We start from the raw sequence: 27843 nt of genomic DNA, 5'->3' as shown, positions 1-27843 counted from the left end.
TGGCGAGCTGGGCCGCTCCTGTTGGATTCTAATGCCAATGCACTTGCTCGTTACGAGGGCAAAGTATTGCAAGTATTTGAGATTGGGAGGTTGAAAACGGCTGCAAGTGTGAGGGAGTTGGAACTAAATTGGAGAATCTTTCTTTCAGCTAAATCCCGCCGTGCTTTCACACCAAGCAGCCGACAACACAACCTAAGATCACATCAGACGGCCAAAGTTGAAACGTACTACGAGCTGTGTTGACCTTTGTAAGGGTTATCGTGGACGCACGCACGGAAATACGACGGCGCTTCAGCCGCAGCTCAGTTTCCCAGCAGGGTCCGAGCCGGTGAGTGACGGGGAGTGTCAGCAAATAAGACAGTTTAATGGTTACTACTGGCCCCGAGCCAAGCTTATAACTCATGCCGGCTCTCCAGCTTTACCCTCGTTTTGCTGAAGGGTGTTGACAGGAGAAGAGTTAGTGCGACCTGCAAATGTTTGGTTTACAGATGTCAGGTACGACAGTTTACTTTAAGGCACCCGCTGGGTGAGATTTATGGAGTCTAATAGGAGTGAGACGTGCGGTGAATGTCCACGTTAATCTGTGTTTTCTGACTTCTGACTCACTCTCCATCTCCCGGTGTTGCTCTTGGGAGGTTCACTTTGCAAAACCTCGAGCGTGTTGTCCTGCTTCAGATGCGCAATGGTACAGAAAGACGTCCCCTGACAAGAGGATCTGTGCTTTATGAAATTCTTCATAGATGATTTGTATCAGCAGCTAATTTTTTGACGGCTCAAAGTCCAAACACAATGTGTTTTTAACTGTTTTAACGGAGTCCTTCAGATGTTACACAAACTCTGTCTCCCTGAATTTGATATTTCGCGGCTGTTTGTCGAACACACCTCAATTTTGCAATTGTTTTTCTTTTTTCAACAGATAAACTTTACGTTTCACTTTTCTATTGTTTCTTTTAGGTTGTATTTATAGTTTCTATAGACATTCCTCGTGAAGTTCCTGAATTCTTCTGGCGGAGTTAAATTCTAGGTAGCACATTTTATTGCCACAGTGCTGACAGATATATTTTTTTAATTTTTAAAAATGTGATTGCGAAAGCAATTCCATCTAATGGCACCACAGTTGCATGTGTCGAAACACTCCCTCGTACATCCCAAGTCCATTATTATAATGGGTTTGTTACTTAATAGAGTTCAGAGTGATGAAGTCGAAAAGCCACAGTGGTCAAAAGGAGGTGGTTTGCTTTTTTTTGTTTGCTTGTTTTTTTTGCTTTGGGAATATTCACTTTATCATACTATTTTTTTTTTTTAATTCATCTGTATTTTTGAAGCCGTGCCCCTCGCTGGTGATCACGCCAAACTAAACCAATACAGCTGTTCCGCTGTGGCGCTAATCTGGGTTGTCGTTTACACTCACAGATATTCAGCCGCGCTTTGAGAGACAAGAGCTGCGTATTTGCATCCAGCCCCGCAGTGACCGGCTTGTTTTTCCAACCCTGCGTGCAGGTGCGACGCTACCCTGAACTCTACCTGACCCCTCATCATCATCATCATCATCATCATCATCATGCTTCTGGTTTCCTTCTCTTTACTCACTCAGACTTCTTGCCTATAGCTGGAGAGCTTGGATATTATGCACTCTGCGCAAAAACATCTGTGTGTGTGTGTGTGTGTGTGTGTGTGTGTGTGTGTGTGTGTGTGTGTGTGTGTGTGTGTGTGATTCCTGTTTCTTTGTCCCTTCCGCGTTTCAACCAGCGAGCCGCAGCTCAGGAACAGGTTGGGGAGTGCAGCGCAGCAGCACAGCAGCACAGCAGCGCAGGCATCCTGCTTTGTAAAATATATATACATATATAGTACACACTACCAGTCAAAGGTTTGGCCACATGCTTCTGATTGAATGTTTTTTTTTCTTTCATTTTCATGCCTATTTACATTGTAGATTGTCACACAAGGCATCAAAACTATGACTGAACTATGAAGTATTGCATCTGGAATGTATGAAACGAAAAGTGTGAAATAACTCAAGTTTTATTGTTTAGATGATCTAGAAATCTAGAATAGCCACCCTGATGTTGTAACACAACATCTTTAGGTATTTAACTCTTTTTTTTTATTACTTTGCCACATATCTTATAGTTTTTAGGTGTGTGTGTGTGTGTGTGTGTGTGTGTGTGAATAACATCTTTCTTTAAAAATATATCTTTCTCGGGTGACAGTAAAAGAAAACTTTGATATTTGATGCGATGTTTTCTGGGATCATGTATCCTGATAGACACCCTGGTCCTGGTCCTGGTCCTGGTCCTGGTCCTGGTCCTGGTCATTTAACTGACAGAAGGTCTGTGGGGAGACGCGGACAACAACCTCTGACTGACTCGACGTTCCTTCTCTCACCGCCTGCCTGCTGATCAACGCTGCGTTCTGTTCTGTCGTCACGCATGCACGCCCTGTTTTTCATACCTGTCCGTCTGTGCATTTCTTATTCTTTATTCTCCCCCCTCCCTTCCCCCCCGCTGGTAACCAATTGTAAACACGTTCACGACCTATTATATCACTTCAAATCGCTTCAATGAATTGAGGATGGAAACTCCGCCCGTGGGCCGTCCCACCTCGCCGGGGCTCGTTATATTATAGCGAGGCAAGCGTGTCTCCGGAGACTCTGACTGGTGCTGCTGCACCACCACCACCACCACCACCAACTGCAAGAAGAGCCTTCAGCAACACTCTGACAGTCGCTCCTACTGATCGGGGCTGCTGCACCTGCTCCGCCAGCGCCAGCAGAGGAGACGAGAGAAAAGGAGGAAGAAGAAGAAGACGTAAGAATGAAACTTGAAGTTTTCTCCGCGCACCACTTTGCGCAGAAGCCGCCGCCGCCGCCGCTGCCGCTGCTCGACCTGTGCATGGACGCGGACGGCGCGGGAATCCCGTCTCCTCTCTCCGGGGACGAGCTCGGCTCGGACGGGGACTGCGTGGCCAACAGCCCGGCACCTGTCGCTCCGGGAGGCGGCGGCGGCGGCGGCGGCGGCGTTGACGCCGGCAAGGGCAAGCCGTACACCCGCAGACCCAAGCCGCCCTACTCGTACATCGCGCTCATCGCCATGGCCATCCGGGAGTCGGCGAGCGGCCGCCTGACGCTGGCCGAGATCAACGACTATCTGATGAAGAAGTTCCCCTTCTTCCGCGGCAGCTACACCGGCTGGAGGAACTCGGTGCGCCACAACCTGTCGCTCAACGACTGCTTCCTCAAGGTGCTGCGGGACCCGTCGCGGCCGTGGGGCAAGGACAACTACTGGATGCTCAACCCGCAGAGCGAGTACACCTTCGCCGACGGCGTGTTCCGCCGCCGGAGGAAGCGCATCGCCAAGAGGGCGGCCGGCAAGGGGCAGGAGAGCCCGGACGTCCTGAGCGAGGCTCCGGAGGAGGCGGTGGGAGTGAGGCTGGGGGTCGCCAAGTTCTCCAGCTCCTTCGCCATCGACAGCATCCTCAGCACGCCCTTCAAGCGCAGGGGGGAGGAGGAGAAGGAGGAGGAGAGCCGCGTGGAGCAGCCAGCAGCAGCGGGACTGTACTGGAGCCCGGCGCCGCACATGGTGCCCTTCAACCTGGGCTGCTACCCCACCGCTTACCGACTGCAGCAGCAGCAGCAGCAGCAGCAGTATGCATTTAAGGCGCCTAACAAGACTCGGGGCTTCCACATAGACTCTCTGCTCTCCTGAGGCTTCCGAGTTCTCAACTACGGTCAAAGTTTTGTGTGTGTGTGTGTGTGTGTGTGTGTGTGTGTGTGTGTGTGTGTGTGTGTGTGTGTGTTTGTTTGTTTGTGTGTGTGCGCGTGCGTGCGTGTGTTTCCCTCCCGTGACGTGCGCTCCTCGCTCTATCCATCCATCCATCCGAAGGGACTCCGTGGTGGCTACTGTTCGTGACATGACGCGCTGTCAGTTGGAGGAGGAGAAGACATTCCTGCTGTCATCGCGTGCGTGTGTGTGTGTGTGTGTGTGTGTGTGTGTGTGTGTGTGTGTGTGTGTGTGTGTGTGTGTGTGTGTGTGCCTTCGTGCATCATCATGGTTCATTGGTCATTTCTACTGTACACGACGACGACCGCCTACAGTGCGACGTTGAAACTATTCTATTTATATCATAATGTTTTTTTTTTGTATGACCTGCTGTATAAAATAATATTGTACATATGACAAATATTATTGACTGAGCTGCGTTAAGGAATCTCGTGGTTGCACTACTATAGAAACGCATGGGAATGCCCGATGTTTTCTTGGAGATTGATTTATGCATGCCTCGTATTTTTATGAATAAAAAAATGAGACGATGAGACCTGAGATTTCTTTTTCTTTTTCTAATGACTCATGACATTTTTTTTTTTTTTTTTTTGTATTAAGCAGTATTGAGCGGGCCTCGCACCTGCACAGTCTGAGGTTCTTCTCACGATGATCAGGAGACGGAGCTGTTGGTCCGGCTGTATTTTAGGAAATGAGTTTTCAAATCACGTCGTGTGAAATGATAGATTCAAACAAGGCTGATATGGAAAAATGCATATGGGACAAGGTGAAATGAATTAAAACGATAAATATAAAAATCACACTTCAAGGCACAACATACTGACAGCACCATCAGTGATGGAAAAATTAAATTGACAAATACTATAACACATAATTCAGACTTTACGTTATTTATGTTCCCAAGTCTTTGAAATCAAAAGACTAGAAGATAATTCCTGTCATAACGTTTACAACAAACACATTTGTGGAAACCTTTGTAAACCAAAGTTTCCGCTTGAAAATAAATAAATAAAGCTGACAACGTTTTTTCAGTCTTTATCTAAAGAGTCACAAATGGAATTCCAACTTTGTCATCGCAATTTGAGTCTGAGCTGTTATTATTATTATTATTATTATTATTATTATTATTATTATTATTATCATTATTATTATTATTATTATTATTATTATTATTATTATTATTATTATTATCATTATTATTATTATTATTATTATTATTATTTAATATATATTATATTAAAGATTCAAAGTGTTTCTTCCACTTGATAAGTGAAAATTCTACGTTAAAAAAGCAGACGATCAAAAAACATCAGCAGTAAAGACGCAATGAATAGTGTAAATTTAAATCTATTTTAGAGCTTTCTATTATTATTATTATTATTAGTAGTAGTATTATTATTAGAGCCGCAGTAGTTTCTCTGTTGTGCAGCCCTGCAGCCTGTTCACCGTGGTGTCCGGGGGGAGCTGCAGTTGCTCTCCGCGGTCCTGAAAAAGACCCCAGACTCACTGACTCACTGACTCACTCATCATCATCATCAGTCGCAGCTAACAGACAACATTCACCGTTTGTGCAGAAACTCGATGTTTCTAAACTTTTTCCCTGCAGTAATCTGAATCCCTGCTCGGGTTGAGTGTCCTGGTTGACGCTTGTGTTCAGCTTTCACTCCTTGATGGCAGCAAATAAATTCATCTTTTTCTTGTGAAAATGTAAATAAATAAATAAAAATGTCGTTTTAGAATTGACAGATACAACGAGAATGTAAATATAATTTATTTCCCAGTTGAATTCCATGTCTCTGTAACATTTTATTTTGTTTTTTTTTTGCATTCCATCGTTCAAAATCACAACAATTACACACATTGTAGTTTCAAATACAACGCCAAGCAAAATCTTTTATTTGTTCCTTTTCAAAGCTTCAGGGTGCAAAACAATCCCGCACATCTTATCACAAGTTGTGTTTCTATCCTTTGATTGTTGCGCACTTGGTAACGAGGCCGGAGGTCCGTGACAGGTGACAGGTGACAGGTGAGCTCGCGCCCATATTTCCAGGGACAATGCTGCGACCTGCAGGTGAAAGGCCAGAACAGCACACCTGTGCGCGAGGCGCTCACCTGCCCTCTGCTGTGCGATCAGTTAGTCAGGTTTTAAAAGAAGCTCGTTGGTGGTGCAGTCCAGTTGATTCTAGTGGACGCACTCTGATTTCCCCCTCCATCGTTCTCAGTGACGCAGCAAATATCCAGCGTCCGCATCATTTCTAAGTGAGATGGTGAAACGTTGATGACGTCATTGTCTAAATGTAAGCAACACAAGATGCACACTAGCAGTCAAAAGTTTGGATGCATTCTTCTGATTTCCTGGTTTTTCTTTCATTTTCATGACTGTTGACATTGTCAATTGTCACTCAAGGTGTCATTTACATCTGGATTTTATTGAGCAAACGGCTGCCACAAGACAAATTTGTTAAAATAAAGAAAAACGAATATATAATTAATACACATATAATAAAAAAAAAAAAAAAAGTTTCATCAATAAAGTGCAAAATGTGGCGCAAACACTAATACATTTTCTAAAGCGGTGCTAAAGCAACACATCAGAGCAGAAAACATCATTTTAATCACAATCTTAAACGGGAAAGTGAACATTGTGTCAAAACACACAGACTGATACGCATTTTTAGACATTTTTTACACGGTTGCGCGTTAAATTGGAACCTTTCCCAGTGGTTATGCAGCGTATGGCTGTGGTACATGCAAAGACTACACCACTGGCTTGTTGTCATAAAGTGCCGCTTTTCTTTTTATGTAATCAGCAGGGAAAGATGATTAAGTCTGGACAATATTTATTATATTGTTTTTAACTGACTATGATGTATATATCTCCTTGAGATCTATCTTATTTTAAATAAGATGCAATATAGCTCAGATTTTGTTTTAACTACTTGTTGTGCGGCAATAAAGGTTATTCTATTCTATTCTATTCTATTCTATTCTATTCTATTTCTCTTGTATCAGTTTTGACCGGATCCAATCATCGGTTCCGGGTCCTTCCTGCTGCCTTACGGACCGACCCCGGGCCTCTTCCAGTGGGGGGCAGCAGCAGCAGCAGAGAGGCCTGCTGTGTTATTAAAGTGGAGGTTGAGGGCTGGGACAATGTGCGGAAGTGCAAACAGTGTCACTGCGAAGCGTGAACCGCCCCTGACCCGCACAGACGACCCGGATGTAGGCAGCTTCCAAGCTGACGGCACTGATGGGGGGGGGGGAATAATCAAGTATAGGAATGATAAATATGTAAGGGGGGGAAAATTAAGTCTGGATTTCTCTACTTCACATGTTACAGGGCTGAAGAAACAATTCAAGAATTTTTGGTGTTGTTGTTGTTGTTGTTGGAGAATCTATTTTCTATCTATCTATTTATTTCTGGAAGAAGAAGAAGAAGAAGAAGACTTGATTCACCCTAGATTGGGGAAATTTGCACAATTGCAGCATGGAGATTATATTGATTAAGAAGAAATAAAGTGATAAAATAAAATATTTATAGACTATATTTACCTTAAACATGAACTTGTTTATGTGACGTATATTATCAACTACATTTGCCATCGCCATCTAGTTGTGAGTGAGACATGGGGTCAACTGGGGTCAGACGAACGTTTCAACCCTGATGGTGGATAAACAATAACTCCATGAAAACAAACAGAGGGTTAATTATGTCAGCGCATGAGGAACTTGAACACTTTCTACCCCCCCCAAAAAAAAACACCGCCCTCCTTCAAACTCTGTCTCCACCCGACCCGACTATATGATCCAGGTCCATAGCGGCTAAATTTGGAGCTCATATCTTCTCGCTGCTGCTTTGCAGGAGGAGCAGGAGCAGGAGGAGGAGGTGGAGAAGAAAGAGGAGGAGGAGGAGGAGGAGGAGGAGCCGCAGCCGCCGCCTTCAAAGCAGCTGAAGAACAAAGATTCTCCCTCTGCAAAGCATCCTGATCTCAGCGGGGGTCTGGAAGTTCTGATGTCGCAGGAAATTTCTGTGTGTGTGTGTGTGTGTGTGTGTGTGTTGCCATAGTGGGGATAAAAAATGATTTTTATCCGCCGCCGCACATCCTTTGTTGCGCAAAGAAAGTGCGTAGGTTGTTTTTTGTGGGTTGTTGTTTGGGAAGTTTCGCACTGTGATGAGTCAATTTGAAGTGGGTTTTGTCGACAGTCACGTGCACAAGTTGTTGTTTTTTTTTTTACATACCAAGCAAAAATAATCTTTCTATTCTCAGATTTTGCTCCTGCGAGGGATGAGAAGCACCCCGGTCCAGTCCAGTCCAGTTCAGTGTAAACGGTCTTATAAAAAAATCAAATGTAAAAGGAAATAGGAAAAAAAAAAACCTTTCAGTTCCAACAATTTCGGTTCTGCGAAAGCGGATTTGGGCCAGAAGTAGAAAAAAAAATATGACAGGAAGGAGTTTTTTTTTTTTAAGTTTCCATTTCGAGTGTTGACTTGAAATTTGGTGAATAAAGTCGAAATAAACAGGAAACTAGCGAACACTGAAGTACTCCACTAGGCCTGTGTGCAGACTCAACCTTATTCTCGACATTTTGACTTTAATCTTGACATTTGAACTTTATTTACATTGACTTTAATCTCAGAATTTCGACTTTATTCTCTAAATGTTTACTTTAATCATGAGATTTTGACTTTATTGTTAAACTTTCAGAATTTCAACTTTAAACAAGAAAATTTCTACTTTAATCTCGAAATTTTTATATTATCTACGAAATTTCAATTTTATTCTCGAAATGGAAACTTGAAAAAAACATAGTTCTATATTATTTTTTTTCCCTCTTCTTGTGGCCCTAATTCCAACGTGTTTTCTTGGTTTAGTTCTAATCCTCCAGTCCCCATGCACAACTGCATATCCTCCCCTGAACTTCAGCTCCGCTCCGACGGATGTTGATATTACCTTTATAGGATATATAACTCCGTCATGTCGGACAAATCTACGTGTGTGATGTCTCTCCATAGGGGGAGGAAACTGTCGACGCCCGCTCGCCTAATTTCGCTTTTCTCTCTCTAATGAATGCGGGGCCCCTGGGAGCCGCTGCTGCCCGGGGCGGTAAGCCGACACTGGCCGCGCTGTGTGTGGTATCCCCGGAGCTCCGGAGCCGGGCTTGCTTGATGGAAAAAGCCTGCTTCCACTCATGTCAAAGTCATTTACTCAGAGCAAACCACCCCCAACCCCTCCCAACCCCCGTGTGCGCTTACACACGCACGGTAAAACACCAGCGCCTCCTCCTCATCTCACACACACACACACGCACACACGCACACACACACACACACACACACACACACACACACACACACTCCCCGGGCCCAGACCGGCACCGCGACAGTTTGTTTTTGTTATCCTCTGGAGCCGTCGGGAGGAAATTATGAGCAAAAAAATAAAAATAAAAAATCATACAAATAGCTTTGCGCTATTTTTTTTTTTTTTTTTTTTTTTTTTTAGCATTATCTGATCTTGAAGGCTCCTTGCAACGCATGTAGGAGAAACAGGCGTCGGTTTCAAACTTGCACATATGCAGCTGAGATCCACCAGACCAGGAGGGAGGAGGAGGAGGAGGACAGGAGGGGGCGCTGTTCCTTTGTTTCTTCTTGTCTTTTCTCTTTTTTTTTTCTTCCCCAATTTGTGCGCCTGGCGTGTGGCGCTGTTGATTGGGACGTCTGGAGGGGAGAGAGGGAGCTTTGATAGATGGCCTAATAGCGTGTAGTCCGAACTAAGAGGGCTTGAGTGGGTGGGTGGAGGGAGGGGCGGAGGGTGTGTGTGTGTGTGTGTGTGTGTGTGTGTGTGTGTGTGTGTGTGTGTGTGTGTGTGTGTGTTGGGTTTGAGGGGCTTTAATAAAGCTGCTGAGATCGGTAAGTGGACTTGGAGCAGATTTTGGCCAATGGGGGATTGTGGGGGGTTGGGGGTGGTGGTGGTGGTGTGGGGGAGGGGGGGGTGTTCGTCACTGATTTTCGGGGGAGATCTGCAGGCGCGGAGTGAGGATGAAGGGTGGATGGTGGTGGGGGGGGGGAGGCACTCACTCCTCCTCTCACACGGCGCGAAGGAAGAAAGATTTATGAGACGATTGGTGGTCGAGGAGGAGCTGCGTTGTTTGGTTGGTCGGAGCGCTGCTCGCAGTGAGTCGATGCGGATTTTTTTCCTTTCTACCCCCCGTCCCCCCTGCCCCCCAAACACCCCCCCACCCCCTCCTCCAACAGTGGAGGCGGTCCACGGCCCACCCTGCCTGCCTTGCCTGTCTGCCTGCCTGCTGCGCGCAACTGGAGCAGCACTTAGCGCCGCGGCGGTGACACCCAGTGGAAGGCCCGGGACACTCCGGAGTCTCCAGCGGATAGACGCCCATCCGCCCCCCTCATATCGAGACATTCTAAGACGATTAACGTAAAAAAAAAATAATGATAAATAAATAAATAAATAAATAACAATAATAATAATAAGTTTAACGTAGCGTAATGACCGAAAACAGCGATCAATCATCGCCAAATTTCCCAAGGACATCTCCAGTCATGACCACTTTCACCTCTCCAAAAACCAAAACGATAACCCCTGTTTTATGGATAATGTCCATAAAACAGGAGCCCCTTTGCCTCGCCACAGCCGCTCATTGTGGGGGAAAGGTTTAAATGATTTACAGGATGTCATTCTGTTTTCTTCGTTTCTGTCTTCACGAAATGTTTTGCTGATAGTTGATCGCTGATTTCGGACATTTAGCTGCGTTAAGTCTTTTCCCTTTCATGAGCGCCTATGGAGAGGAAAAGGCTTAACGGGGACAGTGTCCATAAAAATAAGGTTTATCGTTTGGGTTTTTGGAGAGGTGACAGTGGGCATGACTGGAGATGTCCAAGTGAAGTTTGGTGATGGTTGATCGCTGTTTTCGGTCATTAAGCTACGTTAAGCTTTTTACGTTAAGCCTTTTGGAATGCCCTCCCCCTCCTCCCCTCCTCCACTCCATCCTCCATCCCTCCCTCCTTCCCGTCTTCCTCTTCCTCCTTCCCCCCTGTCTGTCAGTGCGCTCCTGTACCCGCCGTTGCGTCCCCGCGTGCGTCAGGGGGGGAGCATCGTGCGTAACGGCAGCAGAGTCGGTGCGTAACTTGGAGAGAGGAGAGATTCCACTCCATTTTGCGCCGCCGCCGGGACCGGAGTGAGGAACCACTGGCGGTCGAGAGAGGGAAAGACGAACCGGACCGGGCCGGACTGGAATCCTCCAGACATCTCGCATTTTCCCCCTCCTAACCCCCCACCCCACCACACACACACACACACACACACACACACACACACACACACACAGTCGCACCGTCACTTTGACATGACCACCGAGACCCCTCAGCAGCAGCTGGACCCTCCGCCTCCTCTCAGATCCAGCCCGGCGTCCGGCGTCCTCCACCCGGCCATGCTCAACCCGCAAGCCGCCGCCGCTGCCGCCGCCGCCGCCGCCGCCGCGGAGAGCTCGTCCAGCAGCGCCATCAAAGGCAAGAAGACGAGCTCGGGTCTGCGGCGGCCGGAGAAGCCTCCCTACTCGTACATCGCGCTCATCGTCATGGCCATCCAGAGCTCCCCGACCAAGCGGCTGACGCTCAGCGAGATCTACCAGTTCCTCCAGGCTCGCTTCCCGTTCTTCAGGGGATCCTACCAGGGCTGGAAGAACTCGGTGCGACACAACCTGTCGCTCAACGAGTGCTTCATCAAGCTGCCCAAGGGGCTGGGCCGGCCCGGGAAGGGCCACTACTGGACCATCGACCCGGGCAGCGAGTTCATGTTCGAGGAGGGCTCCTTCCGCCGCAGACCCCGCGGCTTCCGGAGAAAATGCCAGGCGCTGAAGCCCATGTACCGGATGATGAACGGCATCGGCTTCGGCACCTCCATCCTGCCGCAGAGCTTTGACTTCCAGGCTCCGTCCGCCACGCTCGCCTGCCACGGCAACGGCTACAACCTGGACGTGATGAGCAGCTCCATGGCCGGCGGCTACGAGGGGCTGAGCGGCGGCCACCACGTCCCGCACATGTCGCCCAGTCCCGGCTCCACGTACATGGCGAGCTGCCCGGTTCCGACCAACGGGGAGTACGGAGCGGACAGCAGCAGCAGCCCGGTGCCGTCCTCCCCGGCCATGGGCAGCGCGCTGGACGGCCACTCCCCGTACGCCAGCACATCGGCGGCGGCGGCGGCGCACTGGGCGTCCTCCGGCGGCTCGCCGTACATCAAGCAGCAGCCTCTCGCCTCCAGCAGCCCCGCATCGTCCGGTTTACACTCCGGCATGTCGCCTTACTCGCTGGAGCAGAGCTACCTTCACCAGAACGGCAGGGACAGCCACAGCAGCGACATTTCAGGTGAGAAAGAGCTCGCAGCTCGGAAGGAAGACGAAGGAGGTTGATGACAAGAATACAAGGCCTTTATAATAATTGGGGGGGGAAATAAATGGCAAATGCAACAGTGCGTAGTTTATTTTAGTATGCAGCTGAGGCCTTTTTGACGACGAAAAAATGTTGTAAGTAATTAAAATAAAATAAAAAATGTATACACTACCAGTCAAAGGTTTGGACACATACTTCTGATTTAATGTTTTTTCTTTCATTTTCATGACTATTGACATTGTAGATGAAATGAACTGAATGAACACATATGGAATATGGTTGAAACAAAAACGTGTGGAAATAACTCAAACAAGTTTTGTATTTTAGATGATCTAGAATATCCACCCTTCATATGAAATACATAGAACATAACATATATTGAACTTTTTTTCTTTAGCCACATTAATCCACATATCTTGCTCATATATTTTTTTATGTCTTCAGTGTTTATCTACAGTGTAGAAAGTAGTAAAGGATAAAGAAGAAACAGGTGTGTCCAAACTTTTGACTGCTATGTGTAACAATGTAGTCCATAATTAGTTTCGGGACAGGCTGGGTTCCTCATATTAGAATCGTGCACATTGATGCAAGACGAACCGTAAAATAAGCGTTAATTATTATGAGTTGTTGTGTAGTTTCTTTATTTCATTTTCCTGCAGCATTCATTTGAAATGCTGGCAAACATATAGCACGAACGTTTTCGTGCCAGAATCGTTTCAATTATATCATAAATCTTGGAGCATTTACGTCGTTACACTTGTTTTGCTGGAAAATGAAAGTTGTCGTTTTATTATGGAGTATGAAAGTTAGGCCCCGGATTAGTTTTTTTCTTTTCTTTTAAAGACGCTCCATAACTAACATTTAATTGCTGATAGCAGCAAAGATTAATCTTCAGGACTGATGAAGTATTCCGTATTGTTTCTCTCTCTCTCTCTCTCTCTCTCTCTCTCTCTCTCTTTTAAATGGTAAATAAATACAAAAAGCTGTTCCGTCACGTCGCGCCACCTCAGCTCATTGACTTTAAACACAACACGCCGAGGCTTTAACTCAAGTCTGAGGATTTCAGTGCTTCGCATGGAGCCCGTAAAGGTTCCCGGAGGTTAACTAAACAAAGGCTGCAGGTCGGACCACACCGGCGGCTGGGGAGGAGGAGGAGGTGGTGGTGGTGGTGGAAGTGGAGGATGGTCAACCCGCGGCCCTCGGCCTTCTTAACAGTCCGAGCCGAGGCTGCTTGCGGGCCAGCGGGTCGCTGGAGCGGCTCGCTGCCGGGGTTCGCTGACCTCCGGCCGGCTGTCAGTCTGGGGCTGCAGAGCCCGCGGTCGGTCCTGCAAAACAGCCACATCTGGAGTCCTTATGACCCTGAAGGCACCGCAGCCGCTCCATTTATTTGTTCTGGTTCGGGGGGAAAAAAGGGGCTCGCTCGCTCACAGACCGAGTCTTTTAATGTCCCTGCAAGTTTCTAGGGAGGAATCACTCAAATAGATATATAGATATGTATTGAAGGGGCTGCGAGTTACTGCCCTTTATATCATTGTTTTCTTTGATGGATGATGATAAACAGGGGAGGAGTGAGACGGATGTGTCAGTGATCGATCCAGGTCCCGCTTGAGCACGATTTCCTCTTTCAGATGATTTGATCAGCGAGAAAATTATCCGGTTCCATTCAATTGAAGGAGATATTAATTAGTTCAAATATAAATAAACAACGTTGATTGGTCGCAGCCGTTTAAAAAAAAAAAAAAAGATGCATTGATCCGTGTTAGAATAATAAAATAAAATAAAAACCTGCATTGTTCAAATACTTTTTTTTGGGGGGGGGAGAATGAACTTTCCTCGCACAACTTTAAAATCATTTAAACCTTTTTATAGGGAGAAAAAAAACATTTTGCCGTTGAACTCCCAACTGCTCAATACTTAAAAATAAATCAGTACATTTTACGGTGAAACTACTTTATAAAAAAAAAAACAACAACAACGTACTTTTATGCCTTATCTCCTCAACTCTTAACTCTAACCTTGGTGCTTGAGGCGAGGTGAGTGCACCTCGTCCGTTTGACGACACATCCTCCTTAGAACCAACCCCACGACAAAACCCACCAAATGTAATTCAACTTGAATGGAATAAATCAAACCCGCGAGTGTCTTGGTGGAAAGTCCTTGCCTGCGCTGCGCACCCAGCGTGACCGCTCTGCTCTCTGTCTGCTCGCAGTTGGCATCCCGCGCTACCAGAGCCACTCGTCGGTGTGCGACCGGAAGGACTTCGTGCTCAACTTCAACGGCATCTCCTCCTTCCACCCATCGGCCGGCGGATCCTACTACCACCATCACCACCACCACCACCCCCAGAGCGTGTGTCAGGACATCAAACCGTGCGTGATGTGAGCAGCTATAGTGGGACTGACAGGAAGGAGGCTGCACGTCACAGCGAACCCGAGATTTTTTTTTTTTTTTTTTTTGAAAAAAAAATTATATATATAATATTTTTTTTCAAGGGATCCCTATCAGGATGCATCTTGCTGTCCGCTTTCACACGTTTGCCTCCAAACACGCAGCCAGAAGTTGTTTTGTAATTTTTTTTTTTAATATTTCTTTTTATTATTATAATTATTTGTGGTTTGGTTGCACTTGAGAAAACTATGCAATGAAGAAATGAATGAAGAAACTCCAGAGGCCTTTAAAAGAAACCACTTTGCCTTATATAAAAAAAAAAAAAAAAAAGAAGAGAAATGCAATAAGGCGATCGCTTCTTGTAAAGAAGCCCCCCAGAAACGCGACTTTTTGATGCGTTTGCTCTTGTAACGCGCAAACAGAAATATATTCTATGTACCTATGTTCTATCCTATGAAGTAACTACACACGACGCTTTGTGCTAACGTGAACTGCAGCCAAAAAAAAACACTTGCACTTATTGTATCAACCTATGCCATCTCTTTGTCTTGTAAAAGGTTTCAATAAAGCTGACGTATATTTTAGGCTTTGCGCTGCGCTCTACATTTCTGCATTTATGCGCGACGAAGTGGTGAAAAGTGACGCAAAGTGTTGAACTCTGGGAACAAAAGCGTTTAAATCTGAGGATGAAAGGCCTTCAACGTCGAAACCGATCGGAAAAGTAAAGTCATTATTCAAACAAACAAACAAACAAACAAATAAATAAATAAAAATCTCTAATGGAAAATATCTAAACCGGAAGTCCAGTCAAAGAAGATTGACTAAGTGGATTTTGACCAATCAATGCTCTGCTTCTTTCTCCTTCGGACTTGTTGACCACGTGACGTACAGCAACCGCCTCAATTTGACGACTTCGACTGTTCGCTGTTTCACCCTCGTCGATGGTTGAATTAGTTTTAATCTTACAATCGTTTCTTTAAAAAAAAAAAAAAAAAAAGTTTTGTAGCTAAAGCTGATCCAAATGTTGCCTTTTTGCACGCTGAAGTGAAGATGAAACCAATGTAGAAGCAGCGCTGCAAAAACAGACACAACTTTTAAAGTCAGGTCTGAAATGCTTCGCTTTTACCAAAAAACAATGACGTGACTTCTTCACCAGTTCAGTTATTTTGATATGACTTACAATATATTTATAAAAATGAACTTATTGACAAAGCCACACAAACATTATGACCACAGCAATAATTTTGGGCTAAATAACACATATTATTTTTCATATTAGTTGGTGATTTTTAGTGTATAATTTATTGCGTACACTATAGGTGATAAAATGGAAAAGTTTCACCCTTGTTTTTGTTTTGTGTTGTTATTCGCAGTTTATGCAGAATCCTATCAGTGTCTTACACCAGTCAGGTTAGACTGACTTGGTATTAACCAGGTGTTTTTTTGCGTTATGTTCGAGTCTCAAAAACACAACAGCTGTACAAGTATGAAACATATTAGTCAATGTCAGGGTGTGATACTCCCAACACAAATACCCCACGATGGTCAAAAGAAATTTGCAATACAGTGGTAAATTCAACCAAAATCAGATCATTGCGACGTGTTGCTTGACTTTCTGAGACCTCCAAGCGTGTGCGACGCAGCTGAGAGTCTTCACAATCCACAGGCTGCTCCTCTCCATGTGCAGTTCCATCTCCAGTTGCCAACATCTCGAGATGCCATGTAAACACATCAGGCCTTGTGTCTACGCAACAAAGTGGTATTTTTAGAGTGCAGTAAACAGAGCAGACTCAAAAACATAACACAGACTCGTGCTGCTTCTTTTTGTTCCATGACAACAGGGAATCAGACGCAGCATCTTTGGGCGAAAGTAACAGCAAAGTGTAAACAGGATGTGACAATAAAGCTGCCAGGGGTCATCAAAATTTGTGATGTGTATTCAGTACTTCTGAGGAAAAAGCTGTCTCCCAGTTTCATAGTCATTGTCTCTGTTTATTAAGGTCACTTGTGGGGGTTCAGACGCTTTTTAACTAGGGCCTATTTTCAAAAAAAAGAAAAAGAAAAATTTCCTTGTGTATTTTCCAATTGTTGAAATATTTCGAAAGGCCACCATCCCAGGAAATCTTGGAGACTAATTGTTAAATGAAAAGCAGAAACAGAAAATTAAAATTACACTGGATCAGGAAAGCATCAATCCACAGCGAGCAAACTGTTTGCCACTGTGAACTCGGATTTCTTGCGTTCACAGTCATATTTTCCAGACATTCTCGAGGCTTCGTTCACAGAGCACTGTTTTTTTTGCTTGACAAACTTTGTTTCATCCTCACATGGTAGAGACAGAAGACAACAGTCTGGTGATGTTCATCCCAACGATACAGGCCCTTAACATGTAATGCGACGGCATTTGAATCATCCCAGCGCTTACGTTTAAGCATCAAATATGACCTGACATGGAACAACATGCCAATCACTGTCCCACTTCAAATGATTATTTGCAGACTGCAGGCAATGCATCTAACATTTGTTATTCAGAATCATGCTGAACTTAAGTTCAACATGTGCACGAACGCCCAGAGAGAGACGTCTCCCTCTAGTGGACGACAGTACACGACTGTAGGTATCAACAGACGTCGTCCAGAAAGAAAAGGTCAAAGAGGTTAAAGGTTAAAAAAGAACAACTGGCTGTTGATGCCTCAATGTAATTTCAAATCAATTCTCTGCAGCGACCCAGAAGTTCAGAAATACTGGAGTGGGGCTCCATCTAGTGACTATCAGTAAAATCACGCCACTTCTTCAGTTGATCTCTGTAGAAAATGCCTGGGTTTTTTGATTTGTGCTGAGATGTCAAAATTACTTAGAACCAACTTACAAACAATCATTGGATCATCATCTTTGAGATCTATTTGATGCCAGACTCTGAAATGTTGTCAATGGGGAATAAAGTAAAATTATTATCTTTCTTTTCAGTGAAAACACTTACAATGTTACCCATCCACATCTGTAGAAATGAATATCTGAGCTTTAAACCAGTAAACACAAAGGTGGTCAGCAATTTAATTGAAAAAAAATATGAAGAAGAAGAAGAAAATGAAAGTAAAAACTCGTGAATTCACAACTCGGCTTCACATTTTTCCAATCATACGGTTTAAATATGAATTCAAAATCTGTATTGAACTGACTTTCTGACTTCAATCGTAGGAGAAATGATGCTGCCTCAGAGTTGAACGTCACACCGCAGCCACATTGGGTTCTTCTTCCTCTCACATCTTCCTTGTCTGATTGTGCGGCTCCAAAACCAGCGTGCATGTGGGTCCTCTGGCGTCTTGGGCGGCCAGTTTCATCACAGTTGTGACATTCATTCTTGAAACAGGCTCCCTGAGTTATCTGGAAAATATGTACGGCCTAAAAGCTCAGCAGATTTGAAGACCTGGATTTGTTTCCAAGATTTAAGCTGCTTCAGTCTCACAGCAACCGACTACAGCTTTGGATGGGTGTGTAAGTTCTGACCAAGTCACCATGTCTTCATGGCTTCAATTACTTCTCATCATCATCATCATCATCATCATCATCATCATCATCATCATCATGATTGTCAAAACCAAAAATGTTCAGTGTTTTTCTTTGCATCTTTCATGTTTTTCTATCTTTATGTGTTTCAATAATGGGGGATGAGAGGATGGCTGAATTAACTGAGTTGATTTCTTTTGTATCTCTTTGGACGTCACATGATACAAAAAACATGGTGCGTAAAGCCAAACCTTAGTTCCTTCAGGAGGAGCAAATTGATCTTCATTGTTTGGCACAGCTTTTCACATTGAATTCCTTTCCTGGCACAGCCCTTGCATCTATACAGGCTGATGGACGATCGACCATCGCCCCCTTGTGGCTGCCAAAAACATTACGTGCTAAAACTCCATTAATCTCTGTGTGCACCAGTTGGGTCAGAAATAATATTCCAACATATTTTGGCGGATTTTGTATGGCGTGAAACACCACCAGTATTTAGAATTTACTGAATCGTGGCCGCATGCACTGATGCATATGTAAGCCAGATATGTATGACCTGGTTTGAGTAAATGTTTTTAAACCACTTTTAAATGTAATCTGATGAATTGCAGGGAGAAGTTACTAATCATAAGGAAAGGAAGTTGTGATTAAAATAAGCAAGGAATTAATCAATTTTGGTGGTAAACCTGCAACGATAAACAAGGTTTGTTTGGTCAAAATGACCCTAGTTTGAACTGTACAGGCCTTACAAAACTGGTGTTTTGCTGTTGTTGCTGTTTTGACTCTCATCTCTCCCCCCTTCCCCGCTCCATCTGCGGCTCCCACTCCTTTGTGATTGGCTCACTGCTAGCACTGGCTAGTGAGGAAATAGCTAATTGCTCTCATGCTATGCTGCTTCACCCGCATTTAAACGATGACAGGTTGACTTGTGATGTTCAAAGTGGAGCAAAATCCAAATGTCTCATTTCAGCGCAGAAACACTGATTAAGACAGCCTACCTAGAAATATGAGTAAGTTGTTATTTTTCGTATACTTGGTGCGTTAGCTGGCATGCCAGCAATGAAAAAGGCCATGTTAAATAAAGAGTTGGGGAAAGTCAGTTTTTCTCAACAGGCCCCGTTTCACTGCTGTTTCTGTGTGAACACAAGTTATGCCAACAGAGGGCGCTGTGGCGCTGCTTTACGCCACCATAGTGCCCGGAAAACTGGTTTGTGGAATGTTTAAAGTTGTTAATTTTAATATTTTTCATAGCAGTTTATTGAACTGCTCTAAAAATGTATCTTTCGTTAATCAGCACTCAATTATAGTCTTACTCGGGAATCTATCTATCTATCTATCTATCCATCTATCTATCTATCTATCTATCTATCTATCTGTGTGTGTGCACGTGTGAATGTCATTTGAATGTAATTTATTATTGTTTGTTTTTAGTTGAGTTTAGTTTCGTTTTTAGTAGACTCACGGTGACAAGCATAGCGACGTTTCAGCGGAAGATACGGCACGACACACATCCGGTTTTGCGACACCCGAATGCCGTTTCCGGCAAAAAAAAAAAAAAAAAAAAAAAAAAAAAAAAGTATGAACGCCAGAGTAGCGAGGAAAACATGAGAGGTCAGAAGTAATGGTCCCGTGTTTCCTCGGAAACAAAACGTAGAACACGGATATGGTGAGTTGGACTTCGATATGACGAATGTGTGGAATGACGATGTTTTCATGGCTGCGTTAATCTGGAATTACTTTGCTTCCCCCCTGCACGAGCGAAACTATTCTCTGCAGTATGTGTGTGTGTACTCGACCCTGCACTGCACGGCGTTAACCAACGAGGCTAATGCTCCCTTTCATAACAAAATAAATAAATAAATAAATAAAAATAGATTCCGCCAAATCCAAATGTAGCATTAGTATCGCTAGCCGTGCAAACTACTGCTGCCTTCCTTGGCCCGGTAATATACGGAGCTCTGCTCGTTGTTTAACGTTAACGCTTCTGTGACAGTGTCTGTAGTTAACCTCTCTCTCCCTCTCTCTCTCTCTCTCTCTTTCTCTCTCTCTCTCTCTCTCTCTCTCTCTCTCTCTCTCTCTCTCTCTCTTTCTCAGGCCAGTTCCATGGTGGCTGTGGGAGTGGCTCTGGCTGCAGCTGGACTTGCAGGTCAGTCTTCAGTTGAACATGTCATTGAACGCTCCTTCTGTGCTGCACCTCCGTCCCTCTCACAGTCGAGTCAACTCTCAGGTCAACACAGCGCTCGGCCCAGTTGACCTTGGCGTTGCTCTTCACCCTCTCACTGTGAATCTCCTGTGTAACGTAATATTTTTTTTTTAAAAAAAATCTATAATTCTGGATTGTTCACACTCCGTTTTCCAACCAATCAGAGGTTTGGACACCTTCTCATGCAATGGTTTCTCTTTATCTTTACTCCTGTTGATACATACTGAAGACATCAAATATATGAGCAATATATATGAAATTATGTAGCGAAACATTGTTGGATAACTAAATCTTTTATATGAAGGGTGGCTATTTTGAAGAAATTAAAAATGTGAAATGTTTTCGAGTCATGCCAAACTTTACAACAACTTTACTACATGATACCACATGTTTCATTAATTCATTGCTTTGATCCCTAAAGTGAGAATCTATGTAACTGGTCATTAAAATTAAAGAAAAATGATAAAATGAGAAGGTGGACCCAAACTTTTGACTGGTAGTGTATCTTACAGTAGCTCGATCGTGTTCATTATGTCCTCAGTTTTCATAGGTTTGTGTCTTTCTTTTGTTCAGACAAGGCTTCTGTTTGTCCTACCTTGACATGTTTCACCGGAGCTTCCGCCTTCCTCAGTAGAACAGCTTGTTATGTATTAAGTAGTGAAACGTTCAAAGGTTTAAAGACGATCAAATTCATTGGTCCTGCAAAGGCTGTACTGCAATTTAGTAACAACCTTAAAATCTCATGTTCGCCGGGTGCCTCTTGAAATGCGATCCATTTGGTTTTATGAATGGTGTTAAGTTTGCATTAGGAATATATCACCGTTGTGTTATAATGCACGGCATAACTTTATGTTAAGACCACTGAACACAAGCAATACATCACCTGTAATGTTTGAATGTGTTGGTTCTTTGTGCCGATTACAAGACAATGGTATGAAATTTCAAGCACACCTGTCCGTCACTCACACAAATAATATGAAACTTTTTTTTCTTCTCTTCTGGCCCGCCAGGTCGTTATGCCATGCAGGCCATGAAGAAGATGGAGCCGCAGGTCAAACAGGCCATTCAGAGCTTCCCCAAGACGGTGAGAACGCGTTTTGTCTCGTCCAGAATGATCATGAAGCAGCACCGCTAACGCCGCTGCCCTCTTGTGTCTTTGCAGGCTTTCGGTGGAGGATATTACAGAGGAGGATTTGATCCAAAGATGAATAGGAGAGAAGCTGCCCTGATTTTAGGAGTCAGGTGTGTGAGGACTGAGGATTGATTGCTTTTCGTCTCGCCATTAAATGTCACTGTGTTGTGGTCTCAGCGAAACTCTCACTCACTAACTGGCCCAAGTCAATCTTTCTTTCTTTCTTTTAATTAAATGATTAATTTATTTATTTCTCTCTCTATTTTTTTTTTACCTCTAATTCATTGGTGTCAAACTCTGGCCCGCAGGCCAAATTTGGCCCACAGTGTCATTGTATTTGGCCCGCGAGGCCGAAAACAAAATCACCACTAGAGGCGCCGGCCTGCCGATGTTATACAACGCATGTGACTGCTAATACTACAAATCCCGGAATGCTCTGCTGGTGTTTCGGTGCGTCAATGAGGACAGGACATTTATTGGAGTATATTAGTATTACCTAATTGGTTTATTCTTGCTATTTTATTTAAAATGTTTTATTAGCCAGTGGAAAAGGTGACTGTTAACATTTAAATCAGAAGGCTGCAAATAAAAAACAAGGGGTATACAATTTTTTTTTGTTGATTTTTTTAAATTTAATTTTTTTTTGTTATGTATTAGTTTTAAGTTTTAAGTTGTTTTTTCCCCCTGATAAATATCAACGTTGGTCCACGACTTTGTCCAAGCTTTAGACTTTGGCCCCACTGTGTGTTTGAGTTTGACAGCCCTGCTCCAACTGTCCGAATGCTTTTCTGCCTTTCAGCCCCACAGCCAACAAGAATAAGATCAGAGAAGCTCACAGAAAACTGATGATCCTGAACCATCCAGACAGAGGTAAGAGAACCCTTTCAATGTTGATGGAGGCTTGCTGAAAAGATAATATGACACATAACACTACATAATGAGGGTGTAACACTATGTTCCTCTAATACGCTGCACTTACATTTTTGTTTCCATACCTGGTTAGTTTGGTTACGGTTGACTTTTAAATGAACTTTTTTTGCAAATACCAAAGTCTTCACTACTTCAGTCTGTGCCCTCATATGCCCCTCCCCCAATGTAAGCATATTCATTCATTTATCACAGGTGGGTCTCCGTACCTGGCTGCAAAAATCAACGAAGCAAAGGATTTGATGGACGGCCAGGCAAAGAAATAAAAATATCTTTATTCCACGTTGATTTTGCTCTCTTCATTGCACTGACTGACCCAATAACTGAATCAGCTCGCACACTGTCCCCACTGATTCAAAAATAAAATCATGGATGAATTGTCAATCGTTGATCAAGTCTGTTGTTTCCTTGATGGAATCTTTGTGCGTCCCTCAACACAGGCCAGAAGAGAGTCACCTGTTTAGTACGAGTCCTTTTATATAACAGTCAACTCTTATGGTGCTGTGTAGTTGTGAATGACACAACTTTAGTCAAGTTGTTTTGTGGCAGAGCAACATTTAATTGTTGTGGTTAATAAACAAAAAATACAAATTTTATTCAAAGTTTTCAAGAGTTTGTTTTGCATTTACTTAGTGAGTAATGAATAATGCTTTCACTTATGTATTCAACACTGTAAGTGACGTCTGAGCATCTCCCCCTCCCTTCATAGTGAAAAATGCTGAGTCATGTGGTCACAGCACTACGCCAACATTACTTTGCACTGCAGGAGCAGCTTTGGTTTTGTTTATTTTAAGAGCTTGAATTAATTATAACCAATCTTGTAAATTAAATGGTACAATGTGAATTTTAATAATATGCTTAATTTGAGTGATGAATTTAAGATGAGATTTAAACTAGTGATTTATTCTTTTTAGTTTGTAATAAGTTCTCATTGAAACCTTTATTTTGTATTGAAGTTTTCACAGTGTCCAATAGTGCTTCATGGAGCTGTTTAAATAAATGCACCTTATTGACATCAGTAGGAAGCGTGGACCTACTGATTGACCATCGGCAGCTACATCACCTATTGTGTTTTCACCTTATTATCTCTTCAAGATGAATTTATCCCAGAAATCTGAATTCAATTGGAAATAGCATCGCCTCTGCTAATCCACATGTCAGTAATTGCAATATCTGGTTCAACCAGTAGACATTTCCTGCCTCGAGATGGAGCTCACAACGATACACCCATAGAATGAGGCTATTTGGAGGGAAATATGAGATAATGCACAAGTGTATTTCCTTTGTATAGAACTGCAGATTCTTAATCAGCACACAGTGTTTTACTGAATCTATGCTGGCTAAATTCAATGAAGTGAATACCACCATGCTCATGCTGACAGATTATCTGTGATAGACTGATGGCTTTAGGTTTAATGTGTCTTCAGTTCAAGGCCTACACACACACATGGCAGGCTGGCATGCTGTGTGTGTGTGTCTTCAACAACAAGGAAACAAGTGCACACACACACACACACACACACACACCCTGACAATCCTTCCCAGAATGAGACAGGAGGTTAGAAGCCCCGCCCCCTGGGCTCCCTAGAGCCAATCACAGCCCTGTCTGGTCATTTTCTCCCCTTCAAGTAAAATTAGTTTTGTTTCTGAGGAAGTAGGAACTCAGTCAGTCAGTCAGTCAGAGGCTCACAGAGGTGAAATGGCTCAGTCAGCAGCTCAGCTGGACCCAAAAACCTTCTCTTCTTGCCTCTGCCTGGATCTTCTCAAGGATCCAGTGACCACTTCCTGTGGACACAGCTACTGCAGGAAGTGTCTCCAACATCACTGGGATGCAGAGGAGCAGAGGAGAGTCTATAGCTGCCCTCAGTGTAGGAAGACCTTCACACCAAGACCTGTCCTGGAGAGGAGCACCATGTTAGCAGCTCTAGTGGAGACCCTGGAGAAGACTGGACTCCAAGCTGCTCCTGCTGATCACTGCTATGCTGGAGCTGGAGATGTGGCCTGTGATGTCTGCACTGGGAGGAAGCTGAAGGCCCTCAAGTCCTGTCTGGTCTGTCGGGCCTCCTACTGTGGCTCTCACCTCCAACCTCATCTCCAGTCTTCTACATTTAAGAAGCACAAGCTGGTGGAACCCAGCCAGCAGCTCCAGGAGAACATCTGCCCTCGTCATGATGAGGTGATGAAGATGTTCTGCCGCACTGATCAGCAGATCATCTGTTATCTCTGCTCTGTGGAGGAACATCAAGGTCACCACATTGTGTCAGCAGCAGCAGAGAGGACTGAGAGGCAAAGAGAGCTGGAGGAGACCAGGCAGAAGATCCAGCAGAAGGTCCAGCAAAGAGAGGAGGACCTGAGGGTGCTTCAGAAGCAGGTGAAGTCCATCGACAGCTCTGCAGATAAAGCAGTGAAGGACAGCGACTATGTCTTCACCCAGATGATCCGTGTGCTGCAGAAAAGACGCTCTGAGGTGCAGCAGCAGCTCAGATCAACACAGGAAGCAGAAGTGCGTCGAGTCAAAGAGCTTCAGAAGAAATTGAAGCAGGAGATGACTGAGCTGAAGAGGAGAGATGCTCAGTTGGAGAAGATCTCACACACACTGGACCACAGCCAGTTTCTCCACAACTTCTCCTCACTGCCAGCACTCAGTTCATCTCCAGACTCCTCCAGCCTGGAGATCCGTCCTCTGAGATACTTTGAGGACGTGACAGCAAATGTGACCAAGCTGAGAGATGAAATAAAGAAAGTTCTGATGGAGACTCAAACAAACATCTCATGGCCAGTGAGCAACGTTGATGTTCTCCTCCCAGAACCAGAACCCAGGAGCCGAGAGGACTTCCTCAGATATTCACCTCAAATCACTCTGGATCCAAACACAGCACACAAACATCTGTTATTATCTGAGGAGAAAAGAAAAGTGACATACATTGAGGAAGTTCAGTCTTATTGTAATCATCCAGACAGATTCACTGACAGGCAGCAGGTCCTGAGTAGAGAGAGTCTGACTGGACGATGTTACTGGGAGGTGGAGTGGAGAGGGATGGTTAGGGTAGCAGTGGCCTACAGGAACATCAGCAGAGCAGGAGGGTCAGAGGAATGTGGATTTGGATACAATGACAAATCCTGGAGTTTATATTGTTCCTCAAGTGGATATTTGTTTCATCACAACAACATCAGGACTGATGTCTCAGGTCCTCAGTCCTCCAGACTGGGAGTGTCCCTGGACCACAGAGCAGGTCTTCTGTCCTTCTACAGCGTCTCTGGAACCATGAAGCTCCTCCACAGAGTCCAGACCTCCTTCACTCAGCCGCTACATGTTGGACTTGCTGCTAGTTTAAATTCTTCAGCTGAGTTGATGAAAGTGTGACTGAAGTCGTCTGAGAGACTCTGAGCTGAATTCTCACCTTTGATTCTTCTTCTGTCTTCATGTTCGTTGGCGAGTGTCTCCGGCTGTCAGTCAAACATTGTGGGCGGGGCCTGGACGCCACTTCCTGTTTGTGTTCCTTGTGACTGTTGTCCACCTGATGTTTGTCTCCACGGCTGCTGGATGTTTGTGCCACGTTGTTTCTCTTCCTCTGCAGCCGATTCATCCCACAGATTAATAATGTGTCATTAGTCCACATTACAACTTTATTACTGTGGAAACAAAGTTGAGATCTGTTTAAACTCCTTTCCTGACCTTTGACCTTTCAAGAACTGATCCATCTGATGAACCTTCTGACTGATGATCCGTTTGTCAAGAATCCGATTAATGGATGTACATTTTCTGAGAGAATTTTTCTTTTTTGATTCTGTTTGTTGGGCTCAATGTGGCAATAGCAAATCGATAACTCATGAAATATGCCATCAGTCTATATTCCACAACAACGTCAAGTGAATGATCAAATTTTGAATCAATAAAGCAATAAAACAATCCAGATGACAGTGGCAGTGTTTCCTTGTAGTGAGCTGGTGCCAGTCAATGAGCTGAGGTGACTGATGTCAGGCTGCAGAACCAGGTGGTCACCAGAGGGGGGAGTCAGAGAGTCAGCAGGAAGTCAGTCCAAGTCCAAGGCCTACTAAGGTTTCACTAGTGTGTTCAGTCATGTGAGGTGAGCTAAATAAAATGAAGTGACTTCCACATGATGTTATCAACCAGATAAAGTCAATATCCATCATGTCCTTATTGCATCTTTGAATGAATCTTGAAATTCACGGAAACATTTCATTAGTCAATGATTGAATATTGACTTGCACACGTGTTTTTATTTCTCCTCATAAATCAGATGACCAACACATCAGCGGTAGACGAGCACACACTATTTGCAGCTCTCTGCTCAGCAAAGGAGGACGTTGTTGCAAATGTGACCATAGCAACACCTTGGTCCTGGATATGGACAGAGCTGAGTGTGCAGCCAGCCAATCCAATGTCTGCTAAGGCCTTTATACACGTGTTCAAGCCAATAGGCATGGCATGTATTGTGCGTGTAATGCATTGTAGGTGAAATCCATTGCCAATGTGAGTGAAATTGTGTTAGTGTATGTCCAGAAGCCTGTAAAACACTTGATAAATAGTGGAGCTCACTGACTTCATCGCATTTGAGTTTGGGATGATTAATAACGTTCCTCTTGTTTAATTTTTCCTCCTCATTCGTTCTCCTCTACTGCTTCATTGGCACGCGAGTGTGAGTGTGTGTGTGCGAGCGTGTGCGTAGCGTGTGAGCGCTGTCACACACAGACTGGGACCATCCTGCCGTCTCCCCTGATGACGACAGTGGTCGGCTGCTCAGAGACCAATATGTGTTCAACTGTTTCACTTCGCAGCCGTGATTCACATTTGATGTCCTGTGCACAAAGCAGCACAATCGCAACACAACCAAACCAGACCGTTTGGACTTCATTTGGACATTTGGTTGGTGATGGGGGGGGGGGGGGGGTGAGTGACCTTTGCAGTCATCTTTAATATCTCAAGAACTCAAGCAGCACAAATGAAAATTGTTGCAGGAAAAACCAGCCCAAACCATTGAGAGCATTTTGAAAAGGTTTTATTGAGGGTGGTGGTGGGGGGGGGGGGGCAACAGCACACAGGTCAAAGGAAAGAGGGATGAAGACAGGAAACAGAGAGAGGACAGAGTGGAGTTAGAGAGAGTGAGAGAGAGAGAGAGAGAGAGAGAGAGAGAGAGGGGGGAAAAGACACAGACAGAGAGGAGTGGAAGAAGATGAGGGAAAAGAGGACAGGAAGGGAAGGTGGAAGGAAGGGAGTGGGACAAGAGGAGAGAGGAGGATGAGAGAAGAAGAGGAGGGCAAACAGGAAGAAGGAAGGAAGGAGAGCGACACCACAAAGAGGGAGATTTCAACAAAAGAATGAGGAAAGAGAGAGAGGAAGCAGGTGAACTTGTGTGGGGATAGAGAGTTGGAGAAAAAGGAGGAGAAGAAGAAGAAGAAGAAGAAGAAGAAGAAGAAGAAGAAGAAGAAGAAGAGAGGAGGAGGAGTTGACCGCTTCGTTTCTGCAGTAGATCAGCAGCTTTGA

At 44.5% G+C, this 27843-nt stretch overlaps 4 protein-coding genes across 5 annotated transcripts; all 4 read left to right on the top strand.

Moving 5' to 3' along the window:
* Positions 1-2623: 2623 nt before the first annotated feature.
* Positions 2624-4319, top strand: foxq1b (forkhead box Q1b). The gene has a single exon (XM_076045477.1). The coding sequence runs from the start codon at positions 2814-2816 to the stop codon at positions 3702-3704; it is 891 nt and encodes a 296-aa protein (XP_075901592.1). The 5' UTR covers positions 2624-2813; the 3' UTR covers positions 3705-4319.
* Positions 4320-10327: 6008 nt separating this feature from the next.
* On the top strand, positions 10328-15152 carry foxf2b (forkhead box F2b). The gene is made up of 2 exons (XM_076045476.1): positions 10328-12156; positions 14390-15152. The coding sequence occupies exons 1-2, from the start codon at positions 11139-11141 to the stop codon at positions 14560-14562; spliced, it is 1191 nt and encodes a 396-aa protein (XP_075901591.1). The 5' UTR covers positions 10328-11138; the 3' UTR covers positions 14563-15152.
* Positions 15153-19627: 4475 nt separating this feature from the next.
* dnajc19 (DnaJ (Hsp40) homolog, subfamily C, member 19) lies at positions 19628-22721 on the top strand. Of its 2 annotated transcripts, XM_076045507.1 has the most exons (6): positions 19628-19741; positions 20170-20221; positions 21289-21362; positions 21441-21520; positions 22210-22280; positions 22533-22721. In XM_076045507.1, exons 1-6 carry the CDS (start codon positions 19739-19741, stop codon positions 22601-22603), a joined length of 351 nt encoding a protein of 116 aa, XP_075901622.1. In that variant the 5' UTR covers positions 19628-19738; the 3' UTR covers positions 22604-22721. The 2 variants fall into 2 exon arrangements, with proteins under 2 accessions (XP_075901622.1, XP_075901623.1); XM_076045508.1 differs by lacking the exons at positions 19628-19741; positions 20170-20221 and adding an exon at positions 20255-20374.
* A 1264-nt stretch (positions 22722-23985) lies between these two features.
* On the top strand, positions 23986-26182 carry LOC142900773 (tripartite motif-containing protein 16-like). Its single transcript, XM_076045290.1, has one exon. The coding sequence runs from the start codon at positions 24037-24039 to the stop codon at positions 25699-25701; it is 1665 nt and encodes a 554-aa protein (XP_075901405.1). The 5' UTR covers positions 23986-24036; the 3' UTR covers positions 25702-26182.
* Positions 26183-27843: the final 1661 nt, after the last annotated feature.

This window comes from Nelusetta ayraudi, unplaced genomic scaffold, assembly GCF_046127955.1.
Source record: "Nelusetta ayraudi isolate G7.1 ecotype Tasmania unplaced genomic scaffold, CSIRO-AGI_Nayr_v1 ptg000084l, whole genome shotgun sequence".
Taxonomy (NCBI): Eukaryota; Metazoa; Chordata; class Actinopteri; order Tetraodontiformes; family Monacanthidae; genus Nelusetta; species Nelusetta ayraudi.
Note: the sequence above shows the minus strand (reverse complement) of the source record. Positions and strands in the feature narration are given on the sequence as shown.

Excerpts from the sequence above, each read along its gene's own strand:
- foxq1b (XM_076045477.1), top strand. The coding sequence starts at position 2,814 with ATGAAACTTGAAGTTTTCTCCGCGCACCACTTTGCGCAGAAGCCGCCG.
- foxf2b (XM_076045476.1), top strand. The coding sequence starts at position 11,139 with ATGACCACCGAGACCCCTCAGCAGCAGCTGGACCCTCCGCCTCCTCTC. Across the intron at positions 12,157-14,389 it reads CCACAGCAGCGACATTTCAG|TTGGCATCCCGCGCTACCAG; the intron begins GTGAGAAAGAGC and ends GTCTGCTCGCAG.
- dnajc19 (XM_076045507.1), top strand. Across the intron at positions 21,521-22,209 it reads GCCCTGATTTTAGGAGTCAG|CCCCACAGCCAACAAGAATA; the intron begins GTGTGTGAGGAC and ends TCTGCCTTTCAG. Across the intron at positions 22,281-22,532 it reads CCTGAACCATCCAGACAGAG|GTGGGTCTCCGTACCTGGCT; the intron begins GTAAGAGAACCC and ends CATTTATCACAG.
- LOC142900773 (XM_076045290.1), top strand. The coding sequence starts at position 24,037 with ATGGCTCAGTCAGCAGCTCAGCTGGACCCAAAAACCTTCTCTTCTTGC.